Genomic DNA, 14,813 nt, shown 5'->3' with positions numbered 1-14,813 from the left:
GGAGGTGATTGTACACTTTAAAAAGAAATTCACTGAATGACCAACAAGTTTTAGCATATGCTAAGTAAGACTAAGAAGAGCTCTAGTATTAAAGTTTCACACAGCCGAGCATTCCCTCAGAACACGAACAGAACAACAGGATTATTCACTACTTCACAAAGAAAGTCCAACTAATTTAACTAACGTGCATTTGGCAAGCAGGTCTTGAATGTGCTCTGTCATCTCCTGTATTTGTGTTAAAATAAGAGCATTGCAGGTTTCATACTGGCACCTTAAATGAAATCCTAAAGTGACAAACATTTAGCTTTCTGCACTGTTTGTTCTACCTGAACCAAAACATAGGATTGGCAACGGCATTAGCGGTTACTCCATTTCTCTCGGAGCCCTTCCTATGCCCTGCTGCCACAGTATGTTAAGTATTTTTAAAATCGAACAAGGGCACATTGTGTGCACATTGGGGTATATTTAAATTCCAGTTGGAAGAAATCCCAGTAACTGAGGACACAGGTTGTACCAATTACTAGTTACAGCTGCAGTTAAAAAATCATGGCATGAATGAAAGTGCCTTACCTTAAAAGGACTAAAATGTTAACCATCTAAGGGATGACACACTCATTCTTAGTTCAGTGTCACATGCCAGCCTCAGAGATGGAATACTTGCTGGCTTGTAAAACTTGTAAAGCTATGCTTAACTTATCAAAAAGAAAGCACCAACAGCTGATGCTTCCATAATTTGCATAGCTCATGTCAGAGACCAACTATACAGCTAGCCTTTCTGCTGCTGCTCGTGCTGTGCAGCAGAAAAGACTAATGCAACAAAAACATTAGTAGTTCTATTGCTTGAATAATCTTAAATACTTTACAAGATGAAAGCAACATCTTACAAGTGGGATTTTTAAGGTATACAGATGTGAACCTATACTTTGTACGGAAGAACAAGTACTTCATAGCAAGCTCGTTCTGAAATTTTGATAATATATCTATTACCACCAGGTCCAGGTAACAAGTAAGGTCTTTAGAGTTCATAGTTTCAATAGCTATTATGCTTGCACAAATCTACCCTAGAAATCAATGTTGCTACACAATACTGTTGGAGTGTGCTAGCAATAAAATGCTGACAGCTGACATACTTATTTTATCTATGACCTGAGTATGTATTTGTAAAGCTGAACTTTCAAAAAAAGACTGTGGGAAATAAATTAATAAGAAAAACTAGACAGTTCAGTCTTATGTTTTGCTTACAAAATCAGCCATATCACACATCAGAAGATTTGAACAGGAGATGCAACACGTTACTAGGTTGCACTGTAAAAGCTCATGCTTCAGCAGGAGTTGCTGCAATACATGGTAAAACCAAAGTTCAGTCCTACCCACAGCCAGCAAGTTCCAGTGGCAACTAATTATTTTCTTTTCCTTCAGCGCAACAGAATTTGTTCTCATAATAGAAGTGACCAAGTTGGGTAGGCCTTTTATTAAACACTTACAGAACAAAGTACGTAGGAGATAAGGAACAAAAAGTTCTTCTCAAGTTTTACTCCAGCACTTCAACAAGTGTAAATAAAGGGGTAAGGAATTTCTCTCAAGTGTAACTAACCACTGTGCAGTATACAAATGACACTAGTGTAGTGCTTAAGTGAATCACATCTCCACATCATTCATTAACTTTGACTACCCGTAAGTATGGGCTTCTCACTTTACCTCAACCAACCTTTTAAGTTTGGGAAAAAAGATCTACATACCTTTTGTTGAATCCCATCTTAATGATTTCTAAAGTGAAAGTCTTGCATCTGAAGAAAGCAAAAGGCGAGCAACCTTTCTGTAGAGTGGTTAACCTGCTCTTAAGGCTAAGGGACATTTGTCCCAAAAACTCTTACTGAGCAGGGAATCCATCAAGGAAGAACTGAGAGCTCGTGAGCAAGTAGGTCAAAATGGACATTTAAGTTTGCTATATCCTTCATCAGGAAGCCAAGTAAACTTTAATCCTCTGGATTTATTCAAGTCATCTTTGGTGGATGTTATTTCTGTACCTTTTCCTCATATCCTGGAATTATTGGCCCTGGAGTTACTTCCACATGGACTCATTTTAAAAGGTTTAAGTGACATGTAAATCATTGTGTTCCCCTAAACTTCCCAAGCACTTATGTACAGCGAAGTCTTCATTAATCCATGTCTGTAGCAAGTGTTCCCTAGTGTCGGGGTGCCATTCACGTTCTTAATCCTTTGTAGTACCTATTTTACATCTACTGTGAGACAAAAATAGTTTAACTGATCCTATGTAATCACGACAAGAGATTAATTAAAATGCCAAGATAGGAAACAATTTATTATAGAGAGAAGAAAAATTTCTCATCCAAAATATAGAAATCTGTACAACTTTGCCACAATCAATATACATGAACTGTACAAATTTACACCAGTTCATAATTTACCAAATAAAAGATGACTAACAAAGTTCACAAAATAGATGGTGGTTTGTGGAAAAGACTTTTACCCAATTAAGAACAAGGAAATTACAAACCAGACCTCCACTTTCTAAAAATAAGAAGTTTACTCAGTCTTAGAAAACTACAAGCTAGCAAATGTACAGATAGCTGGCTGGTGCTAACACCACAGTTCAGACAGTGTCTTTATATAGTCTTTTTAAAGCCTGTTGCCATGGCAGATTCTGATCACTTGCTACTTTTGAGGCCAATGTAAAGATTTGACCATTTCCCCAGGTCATACTTACTAGTTTATCTTATGTACATTTATACATATTTGTAAGTGCTAGGTAAAAGTCTGAAAGATAAAATTTCCAGTACTATTGTGTCCATAACAATAAGTCTTGTTACTGAGCTGCCAAAAATGCTAACAATTAATACATGTAATAGTGCAAATTTACTCTGCAAGACTTACTGCAGAGACTCGCTTTATAAATACAGATTGGGGTTGAAAGAATTGGTGTAGAAATTAAGTAAGATGTCTTGGAGAAACTGACCCTTCCTAGATCTTCTTCACTCTCTAGCAAGTTGTAATCATTTTGACTCACAGGCTATTAAATCACTGAAAGGTACTGTCCAAACTATGGCACTGTCACTTTAAAGTATACCACTCTAACGTGTGCCAGATCTTCACAGCTGTGACATGGTTTAAATTCCATAATCCATCCCCAGAGGTGCCCACCCAGAGTAAAAACCAAATTTATCCATCCATTTTAAGGTGATCCATCCACAGACTATATCTTAACCTGATACAGTCATCATATTGTAGCTTTTGGAAGGGCTAGTTCTGCCCAAGAGAAGTTCCTCCTTACAGCTTATTCTGCTGTCTACCATTTGCATGTTGGTGTTATTTTGGCTACCTCCTGCTGGTGCAGCTTCGTACAGCACGCAGATCGAGCCATCCTCTCCAATACGATAGGACACTTCATACGGGTCAACCCATAGAGTGAGTTCGCTTGGAAGAAGCTGGAACAGTTCCTGACTGCTCAATCCAATCCGCTGTGCTGCCTGTCCAATGAGAGGATCCATTTTATGGTTGATCCGGATACATCGGTAACCTGATCCCTTGCATGGCTTTTCTGGGAACCAGTGGTGTTTGTAATGTTCTATAAAATAAATAAATAAAAAAAGAAGATTATCCTCCTTAATTCTGTCTTCACAAAGCTGTGCAGCAATCAGCATTCTCTTGCAAAGTTTCACAACTCTAGATGTTGAGACGCTTATTATTTTAGAATCAAGTGACCTGAAAAATCATCGTGGCCTCTATTTTGCTGACAATTTACATAAACGCAGGGTCCCTTGGGGACCACGCATGCACAAAGTTATTGTTTCATCCTACCATACATGGAGAACAATGTCTGCCATCTGAAAGGAGTGAAACGTAACTTCCTAGTATTCACAAAAACAAATGTAACGAAGATTTAACACACAAAGCGGAGAAGTTTGAGGGCCTTGAAACGCCATAAACCAAGGTTAAAAAGTGCCTTTTCAGCATAATTTTGGAGTCGCAGCCAGGCTTAGCTCCTCACGCCGTAAGAGTGACTAAAAATAACCAGGGAAGCAGCCGGGCAGCATTTATTGACTCAAGCTGTATTTCACCAGCGCTCTTCCCAGCCAGTTTTCCAGGGCGAGGTACCCATGGCTTCACTTACCTTCGGAGTTTTACCCCTCCCGACACCCCAAGCCCGGCGCTACTCGCGGCGCAAGGCACTGGCCCCTGCCCGGAGCGCCTGGGACCCGCTCTGGGTGTCACAGAGCCCAGGGGGCAGCCAGGAACCCGGCGCTACCGACCCCAACCCGAGCGTGAGGGCGGCCGCGCGACGCTTCCAGAAGAGGAACCGAGCCGCGTCCTGCCCCGACGGCTCTTACGGGACGAAACCGGCCCCGAGAGCGAGCCGGGGGCCCTGCGGCCGGGCGGCGGCTCCGCCGGCTTTGTCTGCGGGGCGGGGCGGATCGGGGGGGGCGTGGGGGGGCTCCGCGTACAGGGATGCGGGGAGCGGTGCCGGCTCCCGCGCCGCCCTCACCTGCCAGCAGCTCCTGCAGGCTCTGGCTGAAGGTCTGCAGCTGCCGCTCGTTCATCAGCCCCTTGGTCCGCAGGAACTTGGAGATGAAGCCCACGGCCGCGGCGATCTCGCGTATCATGCTGGCCCGGGTGTACAGGGCGGGATGCATGGAGGCGGCGGCCGGCGGGGGCGCTCGGTCGGGACGGGCCGGGTCGGGTCAGGACGGGACGGGCTCGGGCTCGGCTCTAACTGGGCGAGGCGCGGGCGGCGGCGCCCAGCTCACATGGCGGGGGCGGCAGCCTCCGCCTCCTCCTCCTCCTGCGGCACGGCGGCAGCGGCGGCGGCCGCGGCAGCGCTGCCCGCATCTCCTGCGGCGCGGGGCGAAGGGAGCCGCCCGCCGCGCGCCGCCTCTTATAGCCGCCCGCGGCAGGAAGTGGCGTCAGGGCACCGGGGGCGCGTCGCCGCCAATGGGGCGATCGCACCATTGTGACGGAGCTGGGCGGAGGGAGGGGCAGGGACCGCGAGGAGAGGAGAGGGAGGGAGGGAGGGAGGAGGGGGGGTGACGTAATCGGTTGTAAACAAATAGAGCGGGGGCGCGCGGCGCTCGGGAGCGCGCGGGGGGGAGGGGGGGGAGCGCGCGGGGCACGGCGCCGCGCTGTATCCGGGGAGAGCAGCGACACGTCAGCGGCACGGCCCGCGGGAGCGCGGCCCCGGGCGGGCTGTTGCCGGAGGAGGGTAGGAGAAGCAAGAGGGTAAAGCCACCCCCGAGTGTAAAATCAAAGGGGAGATGAAAAGAGCAACGTATTTTGTGGAAAGCTCGACGTGTAGCGTTTGTTTTTTTTTTAGGTGGACAATTCGCTCTTCCCCTCGGTTATTGCACACCCTGCCCCTATGCGAAGGTGCAAATGCGATACAGCCTGGTGTTTACGTGTATGCTGCTTCCAGTCGGAGAGCAGAAACACGACCGTTAGAGGCACATTTAAAAATAATAATATTTTTTTTTCACCACTAAAATGTCTTTGCAATTAAATAATGAACTACATAAAAATAAATCTGTGAAATAATTTAAATAAAAGGTGAAAATACGGCACTTTGGGTTCTGTGATGTTGGAGATGTACCTGAGTAGCGCTTTCAGTCTTTTTTCTGCGCTCAGGAGCTCAATGCCTCAAGGGACTCTGTCTTTGACTCTCTATACACAAGGGAGATGTGCAAAATAACTTCAAAAGATAATCTTGGGAGCTTAAATCCACGGCTTTACTGCATACTAAAAACCTTGGTGTAGTTTCAGAGCGCGGTCTCATCTATTGTTCCGCCACCAGCCTCTGAATATATCTCATTAGTGATCACAGGCTGTCCTGTCCTGTGAGAAGGGAGGAGCTGGTAGGCTGACCCCTCTTCTTGCTGCTCCACAGGTATCAGCCCTCCCTTCTTCCCCAGTGCTTCCCCAGCATGTGTAAGAAACAGCCAGAGCAGCCATTTCTGATCTGCGCATAGGTTGGTGTTTGCTGTTTCCTTTCAGACCTCAAAGCAGCAGATGACTCTCTTCTCCTTTACAACGAGGTCAGTCAACCTACAGGAAAATCCCACTTCTCTTGTACAAAATTGGCCTTATTGTCAGAGCGTCTCAATTACAACAAAATAACTACTGGAAATACTTTAACAAAAAAAAAAAAAAAAAAAAGAGAGAAAGAAAAGAGTGTAACAGAGGTGGCAAGTGCTACACTCATGCTTGGATCCGAGCTTCATCTGGGCCAGTTTCTCATCTCCCCTCCTTAGTGCCAACCTGCATCAAACACTCAGAGGGAGTTTTAGGAACTCCAAAGTAGATAAGTGGTCTTATGTAGGAGCACCCTAAAACAGGTTTAACAAGCTCTCCTCAGCTTGCCACAGCTGTTATGGAGAGCAAGACTGTTCAGATCAGATTTGAATCATCGTACTTTAATTTTACATGAAGAAAATGGCAGCATGCACCTCATCCCACACTCTGTGAGAAAGGAAGAGATTTCATTTTTTTTCCTTTTTATTTTTATTTTTTAAACTTTATCAAAGGTCTTCACTCAAATGTCCTGCAATTCAATAAATTCAGACCATTTCGCCAGTCAAGAAGTTCTGATAGTTTTGATTGCTTCTGAACCATTACAGCACTTATAAAGAGGATCTTGTCCATGGAAAAGATAAATGACTGTGCACACAGATCCAGTCTGCTAGTGAGGAATGAACTCCCTCGGTGTTCTTACTGGAAAACCAGCAAGCAGTTCAAATGTAACTTTGAGGCTAAGGCTCGGTGAGATGCCTGCCAGCAGGACCTCGTCTCTGGCTGTGGGAGGGAGCAAGGTAGAAGGAGCTTCTGATGCAGAGAACTGTCTTGTTTTCCCAGTCTGGCCACGTCCGCCTCCATCTCAGTGCTACAGGGGGATAGGAAAGGAGCTACTGCCACTTCCTGCCTGTGAAACGCTCCCAGAGAGCCTCATCTTTAATGTATGCAGGCTCTTAGTGATGGTGAAGTTTTTGGCATACAGCTCACAGGATCAGGGAGAGTTGACTTTCCTTGATAGGAACTCATTGGAGAACACCAGAGAAGCCAGTTATACCTTAGGATGGCTGCTGGTTTGTACCTTAGCTTCCTGCCAGAATGCCAATGTGTTTAACAGATCTACTATTTTGCTCTGAGCTTCTTTGGCACCTGTGCATTTTGGGGAAGACAAAGTGCTTCTTCCTTTCCCTCGCCAGGTCCCAGCTGTCCACCCCTGCCCCAGCAGCTCCAGGCACAGAGGAGAAAGCTTGCCTGGTCAATAATGCAAGATACCCACTGATACCTTGACAGCACGGTGCTGAAGAAGATAAATGTAAACATTTAACAACTGCCTTATTCAGCCCATCTGATACTTTAAATGAAGCAGAGGCCCTAGGGAGAGAAAATAAAGAAAAGAGTTTGTGATCATGTAATTAAAGACTGTATCATAATGAATATGCACAGAAGGGTTGAATTAAGGTTGTACTGGCAACCCAGCTTCTGATATTTCCTAACTTTTAAGCAATACAATGCAACCTTTACAACATTTCTTTCATGTTGTTTTGGCAGGCACTGTTTCTCACTATTGGTTTGGAGAGAGCTTAGCGCTTTGTGAGTTCTGTCATCATGGAAACAAGTAATAGAAATACAACTACTTTTATCTGTGCCACACACACACAAACACACCCTGTAACTATTGCAACACACTCTTTTCCCAGCTTTTTCTGAAGCAGGCTACTGTATGCTCTTCACGGTAAGTGGGAAGATTCAAGAGTTCAAAGGAGAAGAATGAGAAATGTTTGATTTTTTAATTTGTTCTGGTCCTAGAGTCTGAATTAATATATACTTGTTTATGAAAATAAATGCACTGAATGTGCAGCAAGGATTTTTTTTTTTTTCCTGTTTGAGAAACTATTCCTGACAGAATAAGGAAACACAGGAAAGTGTGAGGGTGCTATAGGATTTTTATGTGGTATTTTGTTGAAGTCTTTCAGCACAGAAAAGAATTAGATCTGTTCTCTTCCTGCTCCACTGTGTTTCTAGCTATGATTTTACAGTGTTTAGTGTTGACCTAATAAAGAAGTAACAGCTGAACAGAAATGTTATTTGTCTCCAAAAAGCTGTATGTGTGCCTTAGCTTGGCATAAACTTTCCCTCACCTGTTAGCTGAAGAGTACTGTTTGCAATACTTATGATATATCACTAATCCATTCTTTTACAGAGTTTATTTTTAGTGTAGGTTGATGTTATTAAAACGCCACATTATTTTTGTCACATAGCAAGCCTTTGAAAGCTTACAGCAAAACATTGCCTCCTTGTTTTTTGTTTCTAAAGAGAAAAGCTCACCATGGGTTGCATAAAACATTTATTAATGTTTTAGCTCTCCCTAGCCTTTGCTTTGGATACCCAGTCACAGCAGTAGAGACATTGAGCTGCTGTTCTAGGAGGCAGATGAAACCCGGAGCATCTGTGTGCAGCCCTGTGCGTCCACACTGCTCCCCATAGCCGGGCTGTAAGCTCCCACCTTGTCCTGCAAAGTTTCCAGGGAGGCATCTCAGAAAGTCTTTCTCAGAAAGACTTTGGTCACAACAAGACTTGTGTTAAAAAGGAGACAGAAACATTTGGGCCACCTCTCTGCTGAGTTCACTGGTGTACGTGCTTAGCTTCCTGTCGAGGGCTATGTTGGGCCTAGGCTGTTTTTGTTGTTGTTGTTTGCTTTTTTTTTTTTTTTTTCCCTAAAGACAGTCCTTGAGAGCAGGCTGCTCTTCATCTTGTGTTGCCATAAGACATGTCTGGATTCGGGCTTGGGCTCAGAAATATTTTATCAGTGGAGACTGCTGTGAAGAGGCACTGTGCAGCAGGGAAGGGGCCGGGACTCCTCGGCTCTGGTTGCAGGCCTTTCTCTCAACCCAGCCTTACGACACTGAAAGTAACCACAGTGCTGTACTAATGAGTGTTTTATCCTGAAAATGTGTGGGGTGAAGAAGCCTGTCACTTACTCTTCCAGAATGGAGAAGTTGTGCTATTGAAAGCTTAAGCTAGACTGGTATGAGTCAGAGAAAGGGCAAAGGTCTGACCTGTGACCACATGGGGAATCCCCCTTTCCCTCCAACATGCTCACGTGCGACACACACACAAACTGCATTTCTAGGCTGGTTTATCAGGGACCAAATCCCTCAAGACATTTCTCCCACAAAGCAGTCCCATTTCAGCTAGTGGGCAGAGTCGGCTAAACCAGAGTCCTGTTCTGCGCTGCAGCGATCGCCCAACAAGCACCTCCACCACTGCAGGGAGACTGAGAGGGTTGGAAAGACCTGGAGGTGCAGGGGGAAGCAGTCAGTGTCGGTTGTAATTATTGCACATTCTGCAAAACTAATGGCAAGAAAAACAACTTGTGGTGTCTGAAAATGACAAACTGCTGCATGTTTTCCGTACAGGAAAAAAAAAAAAAACAAAAAAAACTTGCTTTGTGGGGGATAAGTCTGATTTTAAAAGGTACTGCTCATAGAATAGATATTCCTTGTGGCGTGAGCCTCAAGTCACAGAAACCAGAATCCGGCTAGGACAGCTTCAGGAGAAGTGTTTTCCAATTCTATTCCTTTGATTTCAGCAAACATGTGATAGCATGTACATGTAGGAGATAAAATGCAAATTCAGAAAATAGTAGTATTCTGTTTGTGTTATAAAGATGATTTTTTTTTTTTTTCACGTGGGATAATAGGTGTGGCAGTAAACGGGGTGCTTGTTTTTAGCAAAGCAATCATCGTTTGGATCCAATAACAACAAAAAATTAAGACAATAGAAGCAGATTATTTGAAAGCTTGTCAATAGAGAGCTCCTCACAACCCAGAGTTATACATAACCATTATTACACATCCATTTTTTCATTTGTATGCACTTATGAATAAAACAGGAGAGACTAATATAGATGAGATAAACAGTCAGAGATTGCAGTCCTGCATGGGAAAGTTATTAACAATAATATTAAGCGAAAGGAGCTTTTAAGAGAATGATTTAACCATTTGTTGTCGTGCTCTGCAATCAAATGATGTCATCTCAAACTCCAGGTTTTTGCCTCTTTTATAGTTTTTCAGGTAGCAGCTGGGATGGGAGCAGAAGTAAATAGCTTTATAATTCACTGGTTCCCAGAGCTTTCTCTTCTGTCCTGCAGTATTGCCTCAGGAAGGCCTAAAATTATCCCCAAATCGCCTTGTCTGTAGTGGCTGTGTATGGGATTCTGTACTGTTGACTGCCCTAACTGGCTGTGTCAGTCAGCAAAGGGCTTTCACCCCCCTGGGGTCAGGCAGAGGGACATCAACAGGGGCAGCCTGCTGGGAGAAGGATATCACAGACCTGAAATCATCAGCAGGGACACAATATTACAGCTGGACGAAGCTTATCAGCTACTGTGGTAAAAGCAGCAAAAATCATTATGGATTATAACGTGATGTTCTCCATAATGCTTGCCAATAGAATAGGCATCTGAACATCTGATCCATAGAAACACATCTCTGCATATTTTTTAAAAAGGTATCAATTCCAGAACAGAGCTCCATGCTGTGAAGGGTCCACCAGCCTTGCTATGTTAGTCAAATAACATGGATTTGAATGATAGTTTTGTAACAGTATTTCCAGTACGTTAGAATTAAAGCTACTGTCTGCAGATTTCAAGCATAAGTTTCATTAAGATAGTTAAAGATTTTAAGAAAACAATATGTTGGTCCTGCTACTGTACTCATATTTCCTTAGTATTTGCAGTTTGTGTTCTTCACTTAATGATGTGGTTAAAAAAAAAAAAAAAAAAAAAAAAAAGACAGATTTTAAAAAATCCTTTAAAATATCCAGAAAAATAATCTTTCATTCACTTATGTCATAAAAATTGCTTGAGCAGCTTTATTTATGTTTGCGATTTGGAAACCAGATAGCTTTCCAAACGGATGGCTCATTTGGACCAGATTTGAAGTACAAACCTCCAGCCAATCTGCCTCTCTCAAAGATACCTCAGAATGGCAAAATGTGGAAACCTTGTGATGGCAACAGTGGAGATTTTAGGCCAGGCCTGCACAGACCACAAAGGACATTACCCCCTATTCACTTTAAAGACATAAGAACCAGTAAATCAGTGACTGTAATATATAGACATGCGCCTCTGTCTCACAAATCCATAGCATTTTCTGACACGAGTTAGGTAGGAAGTAAAGAGAAAAATGTGGGAGGAGATGAATGTAGCCATATTTTTCCCTCTGCCAAAGCTAGACATGATTTTTTTTTTGGTTGTAAATAGGATGCTCCTGAAAGTGTTTCATTCAGTGCAGGATTTGGCTATAGAGGACAAATGATTTCAGATTAGTCACTTTGGTATTCTTTCATTGTGGTCTGTCATATCTAAATCCTGCATATCAATGCAATGAATACACTGCTGTAAAAACAGACACTTATCAATTTTTTTTCATTTTTCCTAGCCAACACTTAACGCAACTTATTCTCTCTCTCATTATCATTTGTAGTCATGGCAGTGCTCTTGTTACAGCTTTTTCTTTTCTTTGCAGTGATATTAACTCAGGCATTTTAATCAGTCGCAGACAGAAATTTAGCCTGTGAATTCTCAGGGAAAAATTAATATAATTAGTTCTCTTGGACAGATTTGGCAGTCTGAGGGAACATCACATTGAGAGTTTGCATATTACCTTGCTTTCAGTACTAATAGATCATCTGGATATGATCAGATGGAAAAAAATATTTATTAAAAAAATCACAGATAACCTGCTCTTATTTGGTTGTATAACTGTATATGTATTGTATTCAACTGTATTTATTTATGAAGACCTAAAACACGCTTGTGTGAAAATGTAGTCATTCTTGCCTTTACATTGATTGTATTATGTGTTGCATGCCTAAAATTAATGTTTGTCCAGTCCCCATGCAACACTCTCCACAGAAGCAGTGAACAAACCTTCTTGGCTTAGGAAACCTGACTTTCCTAAAATCACTCCTGTGACTAAACTGCCTGACTTTGACGAATTTATCCATATAATTGCAAATGAACAGGATCATGATTTTAGGGCACATAACACAGGACTTTGCATCTCAGAGCTCACATTGCATGCTTTTTCTCCTTTCTGAGAGATGTGTTATAAACTGAGGAGACTGTTTTATCCTATATTGCCTATAAATTGCCAATTCCTGGGGGGGGGGGGGGGGGGGGGGGGGGGGGGGGAGAGAGGGAGGGGGAGGAAAACACTCTGGATTTATAATGGTAAATTTTTTACAAAACACAAGATCTAACTGACTTAATATAAGCATCTTCTCAGAACATGCTTCATAACACTAGAGAAGGGGGCAGAAGGTCCAAAATACAAGTACAAGCAGTAGATTATTTTTAACTAATTGAAAATAAAGTGTTTTTTACCTCTATTGTTAAAAAAAAAAAAAAAACTAACTAAAACTAAAACAAAAATCTTGACAGCAGAGCAGAAGAGCAAAAACATACACCTCAACAAAATCAGGCTATTAGTTCTGATTTAGATTAACCAGATGTCTCAAACGGTCTTGTGATGCAAAAGGAAAAAAAAAAAAAAAGAGAGAGAGAGAGATAGAGAGAAAGAAAAGCACAGCTTTTTAATTAAAAAAAAAAAGTGCATAGCCTTTTTGAATCTAATAAAAAACAGCCTTGTGATCTAAGTCTTTTCCTCTCCTGCTTCCACCACCACCTTCAACAGTGACCATTTCCCCACCACCCCACACTCCCTCCGTGTTTGTCTCTGATGTATTTCCAGAGACAGAGGAACAAAAAGCTGCTTGATACCCCTCTTACAATAGAAAGGAGATGCGCCTGGCTGTGTGGGAGGAGCCGCTCAATTCTTCCATGTAGAGCTGGTACACATGCTTCGAGCAGCATTAAGTGTTCCTCAGAGCAGGGAACAGAGTGTTCCAGCAGGATCTAACACACAGGCAAAGATAGAAAGCCATTTTCTTCACAACTACGCAATGCATTAATACAACAGCCTGAGCTTGCAGGGGATGAACCTACTGTTTCAGTACTTTTTCTTTCCTTTTATTTTCTGCATCTTAATTTAATTTTGAATTATTTAAGCAGATTTCTTGATTTTACTTATTTATTTTTTATAAATTCAGTGCTTCATGGGAACCTGACTTACAAATAATTACATGAGAGATACAACAGTTGCATAAGCATCCTCTAAAGTTTTGCATAAAATGTCTTTGCAGCAACAATTTCTTCACCTTGGGTTTTTCTGCCCAACCATTCAGCTAGGAGTCAGTGGAGAGGGAACAAGTGGAAATTCATATGAGATAATGAGAGAAGGGAGACATAAAGCCATGCCCATCTACATGGAACATGAACACCATATGTTCCTTGGTGCACAATGCCATAAGCAGGTGGAGCCCCACCAGCTGTCTCAGCCCTGATCTGGTGCCATGTAGTTGCAGCCAGCTCAGGGCCCGAAACTGCACTGCTTCATACCAAGAAAACAACATGTGCAAGGCCAAGACAGGGAATGTCTGCAGCACATTCCTGTCCTCCGCATAGACATGCCTTCATTGTTTCCACTCAGTTTTGTTACCCTGGAGCTGTAGGGTATTTCCTGCAGAGTCATCTCCTCCCACCAGAGCAGAGATTCAGTCTCATATGGTATATATACATATGTAGGCAGCAGGACCATGCCAGAGCTGGTGCTGCCAGCACCCAAACACTTCTGTTGCACACTAAAAAGAAAAAAAACAAAACAAAAAAAAAAACAAGCAAACAAAAACAATAACACATAAAATTCCAGGAGAATTGTTCAAAACTACCTTCAAGTGTGGGTGCATATCCCCTGAATTTTCTATATTCATATCACATTATAAAGAAATGGTCAGGGGTAAGGGATGGCCAGGAGTGATCATAAAATAAATAAGTAAGGATGTCCAGGAATGATCATAAGAGAACTCCTTCAGTTGCTGTAGTCCTAGAGGAAATGATCTGGCTGTAAGTTATGCAACTTCCTAATTTGTACCAAAGGCAAAGTCATTAGTTTATATAAAGATGACTTAGTAATAGCTGATATTTCCTGAAGACTGGTCATCTTTTTCTTTAAAAGATGGTGGAACATACAGTAAGAAATAGTGACTGAAAACTGCATTTTTAATGTATGTTTTAAATTGTTAGACTACTGCAGAAATTTCAACACAAAACAATCTTAAAATCTTAACAACCTTACTTTTCTGCTTTATTGATGTGACCTCAACATTCTAGCCAATGACTAAAAGTATAGCAAGGATGAACTTCAATTGATCAAGACTGAAGAGTAGTTACAACCCTCAGACTAACACAACAGCTATGAGGGCTCAATATCTCAGAGAGCTTTGATGGTGTGAAGAATTCCATGTCCTTGGGGTGCAGATAGGAATTTTGCCTGCTGCCAGCTCATGGTTTGTTTGATACACTGTGAATTCGACAACTGTGGATTTCATTTCATTCTGAATATAATCATCTCAAATCACTTTGACCACATGTTTGTAAATGCCAGAAATTTGCTGTACCTTCCCTACTCCAGCTATAAAGAAGTTACTCTGGCCACAGAAATGCTGATGCCATCAGTGGAGGTTTTGGAACAAAAACAATAGCAGTTTTACTGATAAAAGTAAACACCCTTCTCTATGAAGACGAAGACATGAAAGATTACCTATAGCAAATATAGTTACGGATGGTCACATAAAAATTCATTAGTGTTGTTCATTAACTCAAAAAATTGGAGACCAAGCAGATATTTAATCTGTGTGGAGGAAAATTTTGCATGGACTCATTTTTGAAGCAA

At 42.4% G+C, this 14,813-nt stretch overlaps 1 protein-coding gene and 1 long non-coding RNA gene across 2 annotated transcripts; both read right to left on the bottom strand.

Annotated features, from left to right (window-relative positions):
- Positions 1-2,296: 2,296 nt before the first annotated feature.
- BTG1 (BTG anti-proliferation factor 1) lies at positions 2,297-4,881 on the bottom strand. Its single transcript, XM_048061167.2, has 2 exons — positions 4,505-4,881; positions 2,297-3,586 (listed from the first exon to the last, which is right to left on the bottom strand). The coding sequence occupies exons 1-2, from the start codon at positions 4,650-4,652 to the stop codon at positions 3,222-3,224; spliced, it is 513 nt and encodes a 170-aa protein (XP_047917124.1). The 5' UTR covers positions 4,653-4,881; the 3' UTR covers positions 2,297-3,221.
- Positions 4,882-10,785: 5,904 nt separating this feature from the next.
- LOC136790560 (uncharacterized) lies at positions 10,786-12,969 on the bottom strand. The gene is made up of 2 exons (XR_010830707.1): positions 12,812-12,969; positions 10,786-11,601 (listed from the first exon to the last, which is right to left on the bottom strand). It is a non-coding gene; the product is annotated as an uncharacterized lncRNA (long non-coding RNA).
- Between the last annotated feature and the right edge of the window lie 1,844 nt (positions 12,970-14,813).

This window comes from Anser cygnoides, chromosome 1 (genome assembly GCF_040182565.1).
Source record: "Anser cygnoides isolate HZ-2024a breed goose chromosome 1, Taihu_goose_T2T_genome, whole genome shotgun sequence".
NCBI lineage: Eukaryota > Metazoa > Chordata > Aves > Anseriformes > Anatidae > Anser > Anser cygnoides.
The sequence above is the reverse complement of the archived record's forward strand: the minus strand, read 5'-3'. Positions and strand labels throughout refer to the sequence as shown.

Coding starts and splice junctions, on each gene's coding strand:
- BTG1 (XM_048061167.2), bottom strand. CDS start 4,652: ATGCATCCCGCCCTGTACACCCGGGCCAGCATGATACGCGAGATCGCC. Junction 3,587..4,504: donor CCTGCAGGAGCTGCTGGCAG/GTGAGGGCGGCG, acceptor TTTATTTTATAG/AACATTACAAACACCACTGG.